Consider the following 17,391-nt stretch of genomic DNA (forward strand, 5'->3'; position numbering starts at 1 on the left):
TTCCTCAAGTAGAGGACAGAGAGTAGTCATACCCTGGTGAGAGGGGCTGCGTGTGTGTGCATTTCTTTCTAAATATTTAGCCGTCGTTTTGACGGGTTGCATACGCAAGAATGGTATCCCGTTTCAAAATTATTGTTTGCTTAATACTCGGAATAAACAGGCCAGACAAGTACCTATTTTGAGAAAACGAAGTTTCTTATCATAATGGGTCCGTGACTGTCTTAAGGCTACAGTGAAGTCTGCATTACTGCCATGTGGGCCTAGCCCTTGAATATTACAATACGCTACATAACCCTGGTGCAAAGTGGGACACACTGGTCCTGGATTTTACTCAATTCTCCCAGACAGACTAAGAATAAAACAAACAATAAAGTCTCATTATACTTGTAAAGTTCTATCGTACCATGTCTCTACAGACACGTGGAAACGTGTCAACCCACACGTGAGTTCATAATGTACCTATACGAACATACCAAACATCACGTGACGTTTCTACCAGCTGCAAAGCTTAAGTTCCCTTCAGCCCAAGTACCCATTAGTCATTCTTCTTATCTACCTCTTTAGCTTAAATGGGGTTTTACCGGTCTTTTTACTTCAATAAAATATTTATTTATTTATTATCATTAAAGTGGTAATATCTAGATGACTTGTCAGTTAGGCATTTACTTAAGGAAGTACTGAAACAATATGGAAATACCCTGAACATGGTTGCATCATAGTTCATGCCACTTCCTATTTTTGAGTTTTATTGCACATGCTGAATGTAAGCAACATTAGCATAGATTATATATTTTATTCCTTTTAGAAATATGTCTATATTAAAATGGAAACTAAATATACGATGAGTTTTTAAGGGAAATACTATATTAATACCTCGAAAATTAATTATGCTAGATCTAACTGGCAATGTTCGGTCTTATTTAGTTCCCGACTCAGACTCGACAACGTATCATATCAGTTCCTGTCTGAGAGTGATCCAAGCATCTTCTACACTTAGATGTCTCCTCCTAAACCCGTGTTGAACATGGGTCCCGAATTCTATAAGTACTTAATACTGACTTTTAAAGTCAATTTATATGTTTGTTGCATTTAAAAATTCTTTTGTGCTAGGATGGTGGATACAATATTTTAGAAAATAGGCAAAATTTCCGCTAAATGGATATTGTTACAATTGAATCGGCCCAAAATATTCGTTTTTTCCCAATACTGCATGCTGTGAAAAAGCATGAGCTATGAATGCTCATTCCAACGTATTTATAAAAAAAAAAAAACTTATATTTAGTGAGGTATTGGTGGGTGTATGCGAGTAGCCGTACTTGAAATGCATGAATTGGCTTGTCGCAGAGACTTAATAGACACGCCGAATTGACCACACCCATAGAACAAAGAACGCTGGTATTGCAATTAAAGAAAAATCTCCAAAATCATATTGTCTAATGATTCATATCAAAATAACCGTTTTAATTTTCATATTTTTTTACGCGAAGAAATTAGTCATGCGTCAATGATCTTACGGAATTCATAATAAAGTCATAATTTTATTGATTAAATTCACGTTTAATCGTAAAATCCGTTTATTTAATGTAATTACGTTAACTTTTACTGTTGCCGAAAACATTTTTCTTTTAAAGAGCCGTAGAAAAGGTAAAATAAAGAGGTGCCATCCATTCAGGCTACTTTTAAGTTACCTGGATTCTCGACCTGAAATCTAGGGATGCAGTTAGTGCATGAATGACGTCACACACAGCTCATGTCACTTTACCTCTCTTGTGCGGTCGGCCCAAAAAAGAACCTTTAATCTTAAGATGATTCTGATGATGTGAGACCTCACTTCGTCTGTGACAGGTAATACAAGTGTCTTTATATTCAGCATCCGTTGGTGACATATCCGATCACGCTGACTTTGTTTGCTTGCCAGCAAATGCATAATCATAAAATAAGTATATTTTTTCCAGTTGTATTACGTCAGGGATTTAATCCCTTGATGCTGGGCCTCGAATTTACCTAGCCATTTTATAGTAGCCTCATTGAAATTAAGATTCTCCTGTCTAATGGTTGCTAGGTAACCTCTACCCGTCATGAGCATCTAGGTATCGAATTGGGTCTGGCAGCAAGAAATCTTTATTGACACAGTATTGGATTGCCGGCAACGTTAAGCGTAAACTGGGAGCAGTATCGACTGGTTAAAGGTGTTCCCTAGAATATCTGGTTAATTTAAAACCATGATCCCTGGGTAGAATATATTTTGTGCTTCTAAGCTTCCCATCAGGCACCTGCAACTGCCGGTAAGGGCTCCAGACAGCTTTAGCTCTTGGGGCCAGCTGTAGGTTAGGCTCGTAGTTCAAACTATTGTTAATATTGTTTTCACGGCCTATATTTAGCTTTGGCTTACTGTCATTTTTGTATTATTTAAAACATTACTGCATAGATATGCATTTGCTGATGATGCTCCAGATGTAGGTAGCATGTGTTTACATAACGAGTGCCATACAGTATTAGGCCAGTGTTTGTACCTAGTCATACTGTTGGGTGTATGTATGACCACGATCACCTGTATGTATGATGACAGCCGATTAAGAATAGGGCAGTGTAAGGGGCATTTCTTGCAGGTTAAGGTGGAGTCATTTCAGTTAGGTGGTGTTCTTTAGTAGAGGTTTTGCAGAACAACACAGTGTTTGTAGTACAGTAGCCACGTCTTACGAAAACCGGGAAAACGGAAAGAAATTCCTGTTTTTTATGTATGCGGTAGGGCCTGGCTGCTGATCTACAAAGGCTCTTAGACTGTTGATAGTCTCTTGCCATGTGTTTTATCTTATTGTACCAGAAATTTATAGTTTTGAGTGAGTCCATATATTCAAGTTGAAAACCTAATAGATTTCAGTAAAAATATATATTCAAAACTGTCCAGAATACAAAACTAAAAAAAAAATATTTCCCTAAGAAAATAATGGAACATTGTGTGAACAGGTTACTGTTGTTTCAGTCCTTTGATAACTTTTGTTCTCAGTTGTTAGAAATGTGAGGTAGATATGTACATACTTTGCGAGGATGTGGAATGACAGATAACCGAGTACTAATTGATTTATTTCTTAAGCGAGTGAACCACATTAAGGTGTGACGGCAATGTAGCACCTCTAGTCGAAGAATCGATTGATGCACACGCTAGATCAGATTTGACTGACGAAGTTTTTTTTCTTACAAACATAAAAATCGTAACTTGCCAGTGCTTAAAACATACAACAGCGTGATTAATATATTGACAAGAAGGGCCGTAAATTCTGCATCAGACAATGTATATAAAATTCTTATAGTAGAAATGGTTATTGAATAACATGATTAATACATCGTGACAATGGAAGACCTAAGTTACTCTCACCTAACCTGACTTTGATTGCTGTGTCCTTACCCTACACTAACATACACATAATCAGTGTTTTTGTTTTATTAGAAACCAATGAAGTCGTAATTTTCTCTATATCGTTTGTAAGAATTTAAGTCTTCTAAACAATCTTTTACAAGCAATCACTTGTATTCTTGTTAGTACTGTAATTAGTAACTGGTTTTAAGGGAGTGAAAATTTAAGCAAAACAAACTAACACTACCCTTACATGTCTGCATTTGAACACAAATGTTGGGCAGGGTAACCAATTTTAAAAATTGAAATAGGAGACACCGAAATTTGAAAAATAGGTGAACACTATATACACAACTTAGGTGAAGTTACACATGCAGTAACGTAGCACAAAGTCCCTCTCAGTTGGGTCCAGATTGTCCAGGACCTACTTTAATTTTTCTTTTGTTATAAAGTGCGTTCATTGTAGATTTTGTTACAAACAGTTGTTCAATACATTCATCAAAGCATTGCAGTATTGCAATAAAACATGTTCTGCAATTTTGAAGGATATTACAGTACAGTATAAGTAAAATGACTTGCCATGATATATTTAATAAATTGCAGTCAATAACATACATATGATAAAAAGTTATTATGTTATTTTTCACTTGTCATATTTTTTGCTGAATCCAGCTGCTCTCAGGATATAATGTTTAGTTTGAGTATATGAGATGAACTCAGAACAGGACTCATTGAAAACGGGACCAAAGGCTAAACGGGGACGGTCAATTCGGGACAAACAAAGTAAAAATATGGCAATGCTGTCAAATATGGGACCTCTGGTCACCCTGATGTTGGGTTTTGTTTTCAAGGGAAGATTGGATAAATTTATTTTCTTTATGCAAAAACAATGTTCTGGGAAAGGTTGCATGGAAGAAACTCATTTGTTAATAACAAGATGAAATAACTAAAAATACCTAAACAATTGTGGTTATGGACAATGAATGCGTACGTGTAGCCTATAAAAAATACTTAACTTGCCTATTTTGGAAATAGCATTTATGGCTAAAAAGGAAAAATTTTTGGATCCATTCAAGCCCAACTAAAGTAGCCTTGGTCATACCTAGAATTTGAGGGGATTTCCCTTATCTGTGGATCACTGTCAATAGCAGAATTTTGTTATTTCTTTTTTATGTTTGACTAGAAGAAAAGTTAGAATTAATATGAAAAGGAAAGTTGTCACATGTATTCCGGTAATCTCCCTTTTTTCAATATTTAACTTAGCCGGTGATTATAATAGCTGCAACTCTGTTGCTCGACAGAAAACTCTACGGAAGAAATTCGCCAGCGATCGCTATACAGGTTGCGGGTGTGCCCAACAGCGCCATCTGTCGTCCAAGTACCCAGTACTCAATGTAAACAAAGAACTCAATTTTCTCTCTGTCGTGCTACCGGCAAGACCTACTAATTCGCTGTTGCTAACTGGATTTGTTTTCACAACTATTTGGTGAAGTACACTATTCTAGTTTTGAGCTTTCGCTGTGCAGGCTTTCTCTTCAAAAATCCTTGCATTCTTTTGTTGATTACGGATTATTTGTTGATGACTTTGGATAGTTTTTGAATTCCCCTTTGACCATTCAAAATGGCTGACCCTTCTCAAGTCCCAAAATTTAGGAAGTGTAATGCTAGGGACTGTTCAAGGCGTCTTCCGAAGGCCTCTATCGACCCTCGCACTGTTTGTTCCAATTGTCGGGATAAAACCTGTCAATTGGAAGATCGATGTGAGGAGTGCGTTGGGCTTTCGGAATTCGATTTTATCGAATTCCAAAAATATACACGTAGGCTAGAGAGAGATAGAGTTAGGAGAAGTTCCTCTCGATCTATTGACATTTCCTCTCCTCATGCCCCACAACCTATTCCTTCCCCTGTAGTGGTTGCTCCTAACCCCCCTTCTGGCACTCAGGAACCTTCGATGGCTGATATGATGCGTGCCATCCAAGCTCTGGGTGAGAGAGTTGAGTCACTGGCTAGTGACCGTAATCAGCTCATGGCAGATGTCAAGGAGCTGAAGTGTAAGAGTGCAGTGGGAAGTGACAAAGTGAGTGATAGTGTTGTGGATAGTGTTGCGCTTGAGGGTTCGTCTGTTCGTGCCTGTCGTCCTCCTAGTCCGGGACCTCTTGCAAGCTCCCAAGTCCAGGGGAGAAGCAATGTCGTACGACAAATGGGTTCGAGAGGCTTTAATCAGCAAACAGACGTTCCCTCTGTGGTTTCGGGCGTATCTAATCAAGATCGCCCCCACCACACAAAGACGAGAGAGCCCATTTATACCTCGTCTGCGGAAGAGGTTTCTCGCAAGAAACCATGGACCAAGGTCTCACGACCGTTGAAGCGCAAGTCGGTCCCTTCCGCGCAAGTCCAACGGCCCAGTTGTAGCCACTGGGTCAGTTCGGACTCGCTGCAGTCATCAGATGACTGCTCACCTCCTAAGAGAGGTAAAGCGGTACCGCCTCAGACAGTTACACCGTCTGTCGCCGCACCTGCTCCTGCAGACCCTAAGTAGTCTTTACTGCAGAGCATGCAGTCCCAATTAACGTCTCTGATGCAGGACTTGCGTGCGGAGAAGGTTGCTGCTGCACCAGCTAGTACAGCCTCTTGCCTACAACCAATCACACACTCGGTTGTGCGTCCTGTGGACACTGAGGCGACCTTCTTGCGCACTCCAGTTGAGAGAGTTCCGCCACCCATGCGTTCCAGTGTGCCCTGCCAGCCGCATGTTGACGTTCAGCGACGCACGGAGCCTTCCGTTGACGTTCGTGAGGTACAACAACCGTCAGAGTTGTTTTGTTTTGACGCGGTGCGTCAACCTCCGCAACCCAGTGTGGTTGCCACTGCTCACCCACATCAGGCTAGACAGTCTGGAGTAGACGCTGTGCGTCCCCGCGCTGCTATGGTTGTTGCCAGCTCACAGACTGGGCAACAGTTCCATGACGTTGCGTCCGGCTCAGTCACGCATGCACCCGTGCGACCGGACTCAGCTAACCAGCCGTTACCTACTCCATTGCCGCTTCCTCCTCAATACTCGGATGATGGTCTTTCTGATGATGATGGTGCTGCTCACGTAGATGAACCACATACGGATCTTGACGAGCCTAAGTCTACGCAACCCTCTTTGGACTTTAGGAAGGTTTTAGCACTGTTCAAAGAGATGTTTCCGGACCAGTTTGTGTCTGTGGCTCCGCGCTCTCCTCCGTCAGAGTTTGTTTTAGGTATGCCGTCATTCTCGCCTGCCTTTACTAGACTCGTCCTCGCACGCTCGTCCAAGAGAGCTTTACGAGTGATAGGAGAATGGATGCAGTCCAAAAAGAGTCTAGGGAAGACAGCCTTTACGTTTCCCCCTGCTAGACTCTCTTCTAGATCGAGCGTCTGGTATGCCACGGGAGAAGTTCTCGGCTTGGGAGTTCCTGCCTCTGCCCAGGGCGACTTCTCAAGTCTTGTAGACTCTCCCCGCCGGCTAGCCATGAGACGCTCAAAGATATGTTGGTCATCTTCGGACCTGGACCACCTTTTGAAAGGGATATTTAGAGCCTACGAGGTCTTCAACTTTTTAGACTGGTGTCTGGGAGCTCTAAGCAGGAAGATCTCTCCGACAGAGAAGGAGCTCATCATGTCCTGCATGGACAAGGCCGTACGTGACGGATCTAATGAGCTTGCTGCATCTTTCGTGTCCGGAGTCCTCAAGAAGCGTGAGAACCTTTGCTCTTTCCTGTCAGCTGGAGTTACACCTTGCCAAAGATCCGAACTTCTGTTTGCTCCTCTTTCCAAGTGCCTCTTTCCAGAGGACTTGATTAAGGAGATTGCTGCTTCTTTGATACAGAAGGATACTCATGATCTGGTTGCGTCCTCTGCTCGCAAAGCCACCCCTTTGCCTACCTTGTCAGCTAGACCAAGGATGGACACTCCAGCGTCCCGATTTATTCCGCCCTTTCGTGGCAGAGCCTCCAGCAGAGGAGGTGCTCGTGCCGAAGGGAGACGTGGAAAGAAGAAAGGAACCAAGTCCTTTAAAGGCAGAGTCTGACTGCCAGCTTCTTCAGACAGCAGTGGGAGCCAGACTCAAGAACTTCTGGGAGAGAAGAGGCGCAGATGTACAATCTGTGAAGTTGCTCAGAGAGGGGTACAAGATCCCGTTTGTACGAAAACCCCCTCTAGCAACATCTCCCATCGATCTCTCCCCCAGGTACAGAGAGGAAGACAAGAGACGAGCATTGAAACAGGAAGTGTCTCTCTTACTAGAAAAGGGAGCGGTAGTCAAAGTCCTGGACCATCAAACCCCGGGCTTCTACAACCGTCTCTTCTTAGTGGCAAAGAAGACAGGAGGGTGGAGGCCGGTGCTAGACGTCAGTGCGCTGAATGTCTTTGTCACAAAGCAGACGTTCTCCATGGAGACCACAAAGTCGGTTCTAGCAGCGGTCAGAAGGGAAGACTGGATGGTCTCGTTAGACCTAAGGGACGCCTACTTCCACGTCCCCATCCACCCGGACTCCCAACCTTTTCTGAGATTCGTTTACGAAAAGGTTGTCTACCAGTTTCAAGCCCTGTGCTTTGGCCTAAGCACAGCTCCTCTTGTGTTTACGAAGCTAATGAGGAATGTAGCCAAATTCCTTCATTTAGCGGATATCCGAGCCTCCCTCTACTTGGACGACTGGCTTCTCAGAGCTTCTTCCAGTCGTCGCTGTCTGAAGGATCTAAAGTGGACTCTAGATCTGACCAAGGAATTGGGTCTCCTTGTCAATATAGAAAAGTCTCGAGTGGTCCCATCCCAAACTATTGTGTATTTAGGGATGGAGATTCACAGTCTAGCTTTTCGGCTTTTCCGTCGGCCCCCAGAACAAGCCAAGCCCTGTTATGCATCCAGAACATGCTGAAGAAGGAACGATGTTCAGTCAGGCAGTGGATGAGTCTGATAGGGACGCTATCATCCCTGGAACAGTTCGTAGCATTAGGAAGACTACACCTCCGTCCTCTTCAATATCACCTAGCATTTCACTGGAAAAAGGACAAGACGCTAGAAGCGGTCTCGATTCCCATTTCCGAGAAGATGAAGTCTTGCCTGACATGGTGGAAGGACAGTATCAAACTCAGAGAGGGTCTGCCCCTGGCTGTTCAGACTCCCAACCATGTTCTCTTCTCGGACGCATCGGACGTAGGCTGGGGCGCGACATTAGACGGTCGGGAATGCTCGGGAATATGGAACTCGAGTCAAAGGACAATGCATATCAACTGCAAGGAGCTACTGGCAGTACATCTGGCCTTGAAAAGCTTCAGGTCTCTCCTTCAAGGCAAAGTGGTGGAGGTGAACTCGGACAACACCACGGCTTTGGCGTACATCTCCAAGCAAGGAGGGACCCACTCACTGACGCTGTACGAGATCGCAAGGGACCTCCTCACCTGGTCAAAAGATCTAAACATATCGCTACTTACGAGGTTCATCCAAGGCAACTTGAATGTCATGGCAGATTGCCTCAGTCGGAAGGGACAAATTCTTCCAACAGAATGGACCCTCCACAAGGATGTATGCAAGAGTCTTTGGGCCACCTGGGGCCAGCCGACCATAGATCTCTTCGCAACCTCGATGACCAAGAGGCTCCCAATTTATTGCTCACCAATCCCGGACCCAGCAGCAGTTCATATAGATGCCTTTCTCCTAGATTGGTCTCATCTAGATCTATATGCATTCCCTCCGTTCAAGATTGTCAACAAGGTACTGCAGAAGTTCGCCTCTCACGAAGGGACAAGGTTGACGCTAGTTGCTCCCCTCAGGCCCGCGAGAGAATGGTTCACCGAGGTACTTCGATGGCTAGTAGACGTTCCCAGAACACTTCCCCTAAGGGTGGACCTTCTACGTCAGCCACACGTAAAGAAGGTACACCAAGGCCTCCACGCTCTTCGTCTGACTGCCTTCAGACTATCGAAAGACTCTCGAGAGCTAGAGGCTTTTCGAAGGAGGCAGCCAGAGCGATTGCTAGAGCAAGGAGAACATCCACCCTTAGAGTCTACCAATCGAAGTGGGAAGTCTTCCGAAACTGGTGCAAGTCAGTATCAGTATCCTCGACCAGTACCTCTGTAACTCAAATAGCTGACTTCCTCTTATATCTGAGGAAAGAACGTTCTCTTTCAGCTCCCACTATCAAGGGTTACAGAAGCATGTTGGCATCAGTCTTCCGTCACAGAGGCTTAGATCTTTCCAACAATAAAGATCTACAGGACCTCCTTAAGTCTTTTGAGACCACGAAGGAGCGTCGTTTGGTTACACCTGGTTGGAATTTAGACGTGGTACTAAGATTCCTCATGTCAGACAGGTTCGAGCCGCTACAATCAGCCTCCCTGAAAGATCTCACCTTAAAGACACTTTTCCTGGTTTGCCTAGCCACAGCTAAAAGAGTCAGTGAGATTCATGCCTTCAGCAAGAACATAGGTTTCTCATCTGAAACGGCTACATGTTCTCTACAACTTGGTTTTCTAGCCAAAAACGAACTACCTTCTCGACCTTGGCCAAAATCGTTCGATATTCCAAGCTTATCGAATATGGTTGGAAATGAACTAGAAAGAGTCTTATGCCCTGTCAGAGCTCTTAAGTTCTATTTAAAACGAACTAAACCTTTAAGAGGCCCGTCTGAAGCTTTATGGTGTTCAGTTAAGAAACCATCTTTGCCTATGTCAAAGAATGCCTTATCCTATTTTATCAGACTGTTAATACGAGAAGCTCATTCCCATCTGAATGAGGAAGACCAAGCTTTGCTGAGGGTAAGGACACATGAAGTTAGAGCTGTCGCAACTTCCGTGGCCTTTAAACAAAATAGATCTCTGCGAAGTATAATGGACGCAACCTATTGGAGAAGCAAGTCAGTGTTCGCGTCTTTTTATCTTAAGGATGTCCAGTCTCTTTACGAGGACTGCTACACTCTGGGACCATTCGTAGCAGCGAGTGCAGTAGTGGGTGAGGGCTCAACCACTACAATTCCCTAATTCCATAACCTTTTTAATCTTTCTCTTGAAATGTTTTTATTGTTGTTTTTTGGGTTGTCCGGAAGGCTAAGAAGCCTTTCGCATCCTGGTTGATTTGGCGGGTGGTCAAAGTCATTTCTTGAGAAGCGCCTAGATTAGGGGTTTTGATGAGGTCCTGTTGTATGGGTTGCAACCCTTAATACTTCAGATCCTAGGGGTCGCTCAGCATCCTGAGAGGATCGCGAGGCTCCGTAAGGAAGACGTACTTAAAAAAGGCAGAGTAATTGTTCAAGTCGACTTCCTTACCAGGTACCTATTTATTTTGTTTTTGTTATTTTGATAACTTCTAAAATGAAATAAAAATTCTTAGCTCATGATAATGTAAACATATAATGCTGGTCTCTACCCACCCCCCTGGGTGTGAATCAGCTATTATAATCACCGGCTAAGTTAAATATTGAAAAATGTTATTTTTATAATAAAATAAATTTTTGAATATACTTACCCGGTGATTATAAATTAAAGGACCCTCCCTTCCTCCCCAATAGAGACGCAGTGGACTGAGGAGAAAATTGAGTTCTTTGTTTACATTGAGTACTGGGTACTTGAACGACAGATGGCGCTGTTGGGCACACCCGCAACCTGTATAGCGATCGCTGGCGAATTTCTTCCGTAGAGTTTTCTGTCGAGCAACAGAGTTGCAGCTATTATAATCACCGGGTAAGTATATTCAAAAATTTATTTTATTATAAAAATAACATATTTGCTTTTTACTTCCACTCCTTTCTTTTACTTCCACTCCTTTCTTTTACTTGTGCCTTTAAATCACGAGTGCTTTTGAATATGTAAATTGTTCATGTATTTCGAGATCAAGTGCTGGGTGAATACCAAATTGTCTGGAATGGCAGAGAGAATATGTACAGTATTGGTATTCTATTTGCAGTGGTCAGCTAGATGAAGTCATCCAGTACTGCATTTATGCCTTTTATCTTAATTAGGTTATTGATAGGTAAGAGTTGGGAAAGACGAAAGGTTTTTGTACCCGTGATTATGTTGTGGGTGGGGATATGCATTGTAACGCAGCCTAAGTCGCATAGGTAGTTACCTCATGAAAAATGTAGTAAATTGCCTTAATGTTTAGTGGAATCCTTGTAGTTATCACCCCATTGCAATTTGATTTATTGCTTTTATTTCATGATATGCAGCATACAGTACTGAATGTTGACAGATGAGCAGAGTTATCAAATTATCTTGAATGTACAGTATATTCTGTGCATATTGTACTTTTAAATTCCTTCACTAACTCCCTCAAGCTAGATATTTTTTTATTTCTATGTTAAAACTTATGGTTTTTCTTGCTTTGGTTGTTTTTCTTATAAGTTATAGATATTTTGGAGTGTTTGTGTAGTAAGATATTTATACACCTTAATTTATTACTTAATAAATATCTATACCGAATGGTATTTTTTTATTTGTTCCTATGCAAAATACGAACCCTTATCCTTTAATTAAGGAGATTACTTCAGCACGAGCTAGAATCGATCGTTAAAATGCATGACAAGCAGTTGTCAGACTATAGTGTGTGTTGGGCAAAGGCCCTCCCCCCCTTTCCAATTCTGCTTCAACCTTAGTGCTGTTCGCACATGTTCACAGTGCTCTTTCAAAGTTTGCTTGTGTATTGATTAAATGGAATGGAAACAAGAAAGTTGTGTTTGGTGAGGGGAGGGAGGACACTGCAACTGCTCCATGGCAAAGTTGGATGTAGATCCACAAACTCTCTGCTCTTGCGACCCTGGATCAGTCCCTGGGGAACGATCCAGGAAAGCGCGGTTTGACATCTTCCTTTTCAGGATATACTAGTGCGTTAGGATTCCCGAGTGTTTTCCACTCCCCTACAGAGGCTAAAAGAACTAAGGACTTGACTGTACAGGCTCTTAACAACAAGTTTGACCTAAGGAAGGTTAGGCTTCCTTGGGTTTTTCTGGTAGGCCTTCCATAATTGTTTTGAGGGAGGTGATAGCCAAGTCTGCCTCTCTTCCGGTACCCTTGCTCAGGTTTGTGATCTTGTGGCTCTAGGTGCAAAGGGCATGGGTGTGCCTTGGGTGTCGGTAACTCGGATGTGGTTGCCCCAGGCTGTCTGGTAAGGCTGGGGCCAGGGGCCAAGGCTGATGCACGATGCACGGGCTGGGGCATTGAGCCTCTACCACCCTACGACTTCTGACTCTGTCACTTCTAAGATGAAGAAGTCTTGGAGGGATTATCAACAGAAGTTGTAGGAAAGGTCTTCTTTCGACATCACCTCTTCTAGGATGGGTGGGCGGCTGGGGTTGGAACCACAGCCTGGACCGTTACACGGAGGCTGGACTTGTCTCCCACTAACCCGGTAGCTAAGTGGAACTGTTCACAGATCCGTGTTTATGCCCCTTGGGACATCAAGCCTCTGCCTCACTAGGGCTGGGCTCGGTTCCCGCAGTTCCTCACTTAGTCCTCTTTTCTATTGCCCTGCTTTTGTCATGAATGCTAAACATGTTGTGAGGTATTAAGCAAAGTCAAGTGTAATCACCACTGTACCCCTACCTTTGAAGAAATCACCTATAACCTCATAGGGGCAAAGTTTTTCTCCAAGATGTGTCCCCTGACTACCTTGTTGTCTGGGTGGTACAGATTTTTGGCCTACAGTGAACCCTCGCTACTTCGCGGTTCGACCATCGCGGATTCACCACTTCGCGGATTTTTTCCATAACCCATATATATACAGTAATATATATATATATATATATATATATATATATATATATATATATATATATATATATATATATATATATATATATATATATATATATATATATATATATATATATATGTATGCATGTATTTATGTATATATGTAGGTATGTATATGTGTATACATATAAATATATATATATATATCTACACACACACACACATATATATATATATATATATATATATATATATATATATATATATATATATATATATATATATATATATATATATATATATATATATCTAAAGTAGGAAGATGTGATGTAGTTCTAAGGGAAAAGTATGGGAAATATGTCTGGGTAATAAGCAAAGCTCTACCTCCAGTTTGTTTCTACATTATGATCAGAAATAAATGTAAACAAAACATTGGTTGCCATTTTTTATCGTGCTTTTTAGCATGTTTAGGAAATGCATGATATAAAATCACCTTTAATATTTGTGCCTGTTTTAGTTTAGGGTACTGTAGTACATGCATTAAGTGTTCTGTACATTAAAGGGTAGTTTGTTAACAGTACTACGTACAAGGGAAGGTTTTAAAAGTCTGAATATACATGTTGAATAAATAGGTAAATATGGTGTCACTACTTCGCGGATTTTCACCTATCGCGGCCGCGACTGGAACCTATCTACCGCGATAAACGAGGGTTCACTGTATGTGTCAGGTCAATGCACATGCTGGAGCAGTGATCCCGAGTCTTGAGGTACGAGCCTTGTAGCTGTGACTTAGAGATGGGGCAGGGTCTTGATCCTGTATCACACCCACTCTGGCTACCTTGGTAAGCAGGTTGGTACTGGGTTAAAGCTTTGTGTGTGGGACCCCGTGACCAGTGCATGTGGCTGGGCCATCACCCTGCGTCACTTAGCTCCTATGGTGTCCCTCTGGTGTCGTTGATCACGTTTCCCAGCTATCCAGTAACCAGTGGGGCAGTCAGGAGTTATGTCCCCGAACACTTGTTGCCCTCTGGTTGATGAAGGTTCTACGGCATTCTCCATCTCTCCTTAAGTTAGTACTGGCCATGAAGGCCCTGACATCTTCTACATCCCTGTGTGCTGATTTTAGAGGATTTTGGAGTCTCCTTCCATGATCCCGTACAGACCCTTCCAATGTAGTGGACTCCCTCCCATCCATTTACTAGTATTGTTTGTATACGTGTATGAAGAAATCACAATTTTTTTTAAGGTAATTTGCATTGTCTAAATTATATAAACCAATGTCTTTTGAAAGACTCGTGCATCAACAACCCTTCAGAATATTTTAGGGCAAAGATTGAAAGTGATGTAAAGCAGACAGGTGTCTACCATCCTACCTCCCACTAATTATTGTACAGTACCTACTTTGTTAGTTTCAATGGTTGTTCCAACTCGTGCAGAAGACATACTCCTATTCACTCAAAGGCCTTGGGTTTGTACAAAAGTTATAAAAAATACAAATTGAAAAAATTCTATTTTAGTTTTGTTGTGAATGACTGGAAATTGGGAAAAGAAATGAGAGCAACAGATCTTTCCGAGTTGTAAATAAATGAATTTTATAGTAATGATATCGAAAGTTACACACACCCTTAGATCAAAGATGATACACCTTATACAGTATGAAAAAAAATACTGCAAGAAACAAGAGTTGGTATATATTGAAAAATATTTCAGTCTGTCAATTTCATTGACGAATACTTTCCTTTTATATTAGTGCATTCAGTGCTCCTGAATTGTATTACATTATAGTAGATTAGAAACCAGTTGTAATTATTTTATCCTTATGGAAGATACCAAAGTTATAAGATTGATATTAGAAAAAAGGAAAGAGGCAAAAACAAATGTTTTGAAAAGGTTTACCTCCCCTGAGGAAGATGAAATATGTAATGTGAATGATGAATTTGTAAGAGGAAGCACCAAAACAGATCCGAAGAGAAATATTCAAAGACTTGCTTGTATAGTAGGTAAAACAACGTGAGTTTGTCCTACTATTTAGGCTGAGAGACTTTGTGTTTTAAGGATCTGGTTTTTGGATCATGAAAGATTTTTCATGAGTAATGAATCCTTCTAATATTACTTAGAATCACCAGAGTACATTAGAATAAAAGATGTCTTTTATCTCCATGCTTCATTATGTAAATATAATTTTTGAATTTGCAGTAATGTTGAATTCTCTTCCAGGAGACTTGCAGCTAGAATGGACATACCTGTACCAGGATGTGTATGTGGGAGGTCGGTTGGCTACTCTGCTTCCTTCGGAAGTTTGAGGTCAAGTTCGGCATTTCCTGCTGAAGGAGAAGAGAGCAACTCATCTTTGTCTGCCAGCCTCCTTACGAAAAATAAGCCATTTCCAATTAGAGGTGAGGTGATGATTAGGGTAATTACTTAAGCGCTAATTAGATTAAGAAAAGATAATACAGGTATTGCCTTATGAGTTACTGTACACTATATTATCCATAAAGTGTGCAAGGCATAATTGTGAGAGAAAATCAAATGTAAAGATGTCGAGATTGGTCATAATGTATACAGGTATTTAGTCTTATCCATTTATATTGTTACGTAGGTTTTGGAAAATGCACATGCAATATTTTCTCTTTATTTCCCCCCATTTTTTTAGTATTATAGTACACCATTATTTCAATAACTTTGGAATGAGTTACTGTATACATTTTTTCATATACTTGTAGAGTTGTGTATTTTTTTTTTTTTTCATTACTGTTATCATATAGGACAGTATCATGTTATTGGTACAGTAATATACAGGACTTGTAATATTTATACTTAGCAGCTTAATGTTTTACAACACTTTAAAAGGCTTATACAGTACTGTAGGTATATGAATGAGAGAAGCAGGGATGTTGATATTGTTGGTACCATATTATGATGGTACAGTGCATTCACTGCTGTATTGTATTTTATATTTAAAGTACAATAAAAGTTTTAGGAGAATATTTATGTAAAGTTAAAAACAGAAAATATCTTTAGATTTTATATTCCCTATTATCCATGTAACTCCTTAACTGCAGAGACTCGGAACGTAATGACTACAGATGAGGTTCTACCTTTTATGTGAAAAGAATTCACCTGCAGAAAAACTCTTCAGCTCACCAAACAAAAGTAATTAATATACAGTACAGCAATATGAATTACGAGTAAAGGATATGTAATGTATTAATCCCTCGTCGTGATGTGACATGAAATATTCAGCTGTGCTTTCTTGAAAATTTCATCTCCTGCAATTTGCATTTCTTGTAATTTATTGCCTGTATAGTTTACAGCTATACATGGTTAAATACAGACATTTTCAGTTGACTGCATCATGAAAAGCCCTTACTCTTGACAGCTTGCACAACATAGAAAATATAAGAAATTCTTGGAAAATTTAAAAGGTTGTAAATTCATATAGGAGTGTACCTAATTACTGTACAGTATAATATATTTGTTCCTAAAACTTAGCTTCTGTATACTCTGTGTGTGTTTTTTTAATAGTTTTAATACAGCTATTGTTCATTGAAAGCATAATAATTTAAGTACTTCTTGAAGTTCTCCAAGAGTACCAAAGAAAGTGAAAACATGCAAAGCAATTAAAATTTGTTGAAACATTGATATTCTATACAGTAATCCATTGCTGGTATATTTACATGTGTACAAGTCTCATAATTATTGTAAGAAGTACTTAAGTCTTTGCGGTATCATTAATTTTCATTGTAGAAAAGGCATCAGTTTGAAAGTGCAAGTGTCATCATTGGTAAATATTCAAAGACTTGTATTCTATGTTAAAATTAGTTTTTCATCACTGTTATCTACTTATAAAAGTACAGAACTTCATAATGGATTTAACAATAATGTGTTCATCGTAATTGAAAGATTGAGAATTCACGTTGATTGAATAGTGTATGGTATGAGATATTGTGTAAGGTTTTTGAGGTGGAAAATGTTGTGTTGAAAAGGGAAACAGTTTGGAGGGTCATGACTTAATGGTAGATTTAGAGCTTTCATGCCTCCTTGTGCCTCTAGCCTAAATGAATTGTGCAACATAATTTAATTGAATTATATGAATCATAGTTTCCCTGTTTTGTTGAGAAATACATTGGCATAATGTATAATTGTTTATTTTGCTTACTTTCAGGGGAACGTGCCAACTTTGTCAATACTCCCCATGTTATTGTGATGGTGGGTTTACCTGCAAGAGGGAAGACTTATATGGCCAAAAAACTTACACGTTATCTTAATTGGATTGGAATTAAAACAAAAGGTGAGATAAAACAGCCTTTTGTACGGTACTGTTTGGC

The 17,391-nt window shown here is 40.6% G+C and overlaps 1 protein-coding gene across 4 annotated transcripts in view; it reads left to right on the plus strand.

The window, feature by feature from the left end:
- The first annotated feature begins 924 nt into the window (after nt 1-924).
- The window catches only part of LOC137645615 (6-phosphofructo-2-kinase/fructose-2,6-bisphosphatase-like), a 57,616-nt gene continuing 41,149 nt past the window's right edge, over nt 925-17,391 (plus strand). For 2 of the 4 annotated variants that reach the window (XM_068378418.1, XM_068378419.1), the window contains exons 1-3: nt 925-1,044; nt 15,281-15,459; nt 17,229-17,354. In XM_068378418.1, the coding sequence (XP_068234519.1) occupies nt 998-1,044; nt 15,281-15,459; nt 17,229-17,354 (352 nt within the window). In that variant the 5' untranslated portion in view covers nt 925-997. Of the gene's footprint in view, nt 1,045-1,689; nt 1,846-2,141; nt 2,286-15,280; nt 15,460-17,228; nt 17,355-17,391 lie in introns of those variants that run through there. The other 2 variants (XM_068378420.1, XM_068378421.1) reach the window with 2 other exon arrangements.

This window comes from Palaemon carinicauda, chromosome 8 (assembly GCF_036898095.1).
Source record: "Palaemon carinicauda isolate YSFRI2023 chromosome 8, ASM3689809v2, whole genome shotgun sequence".
NCBI lineage: Eukaryota > Metazoa > Arthropoda > Malacostraca > Decapoda > Palaemonidae > Palaemon > Palaemon carinicauda.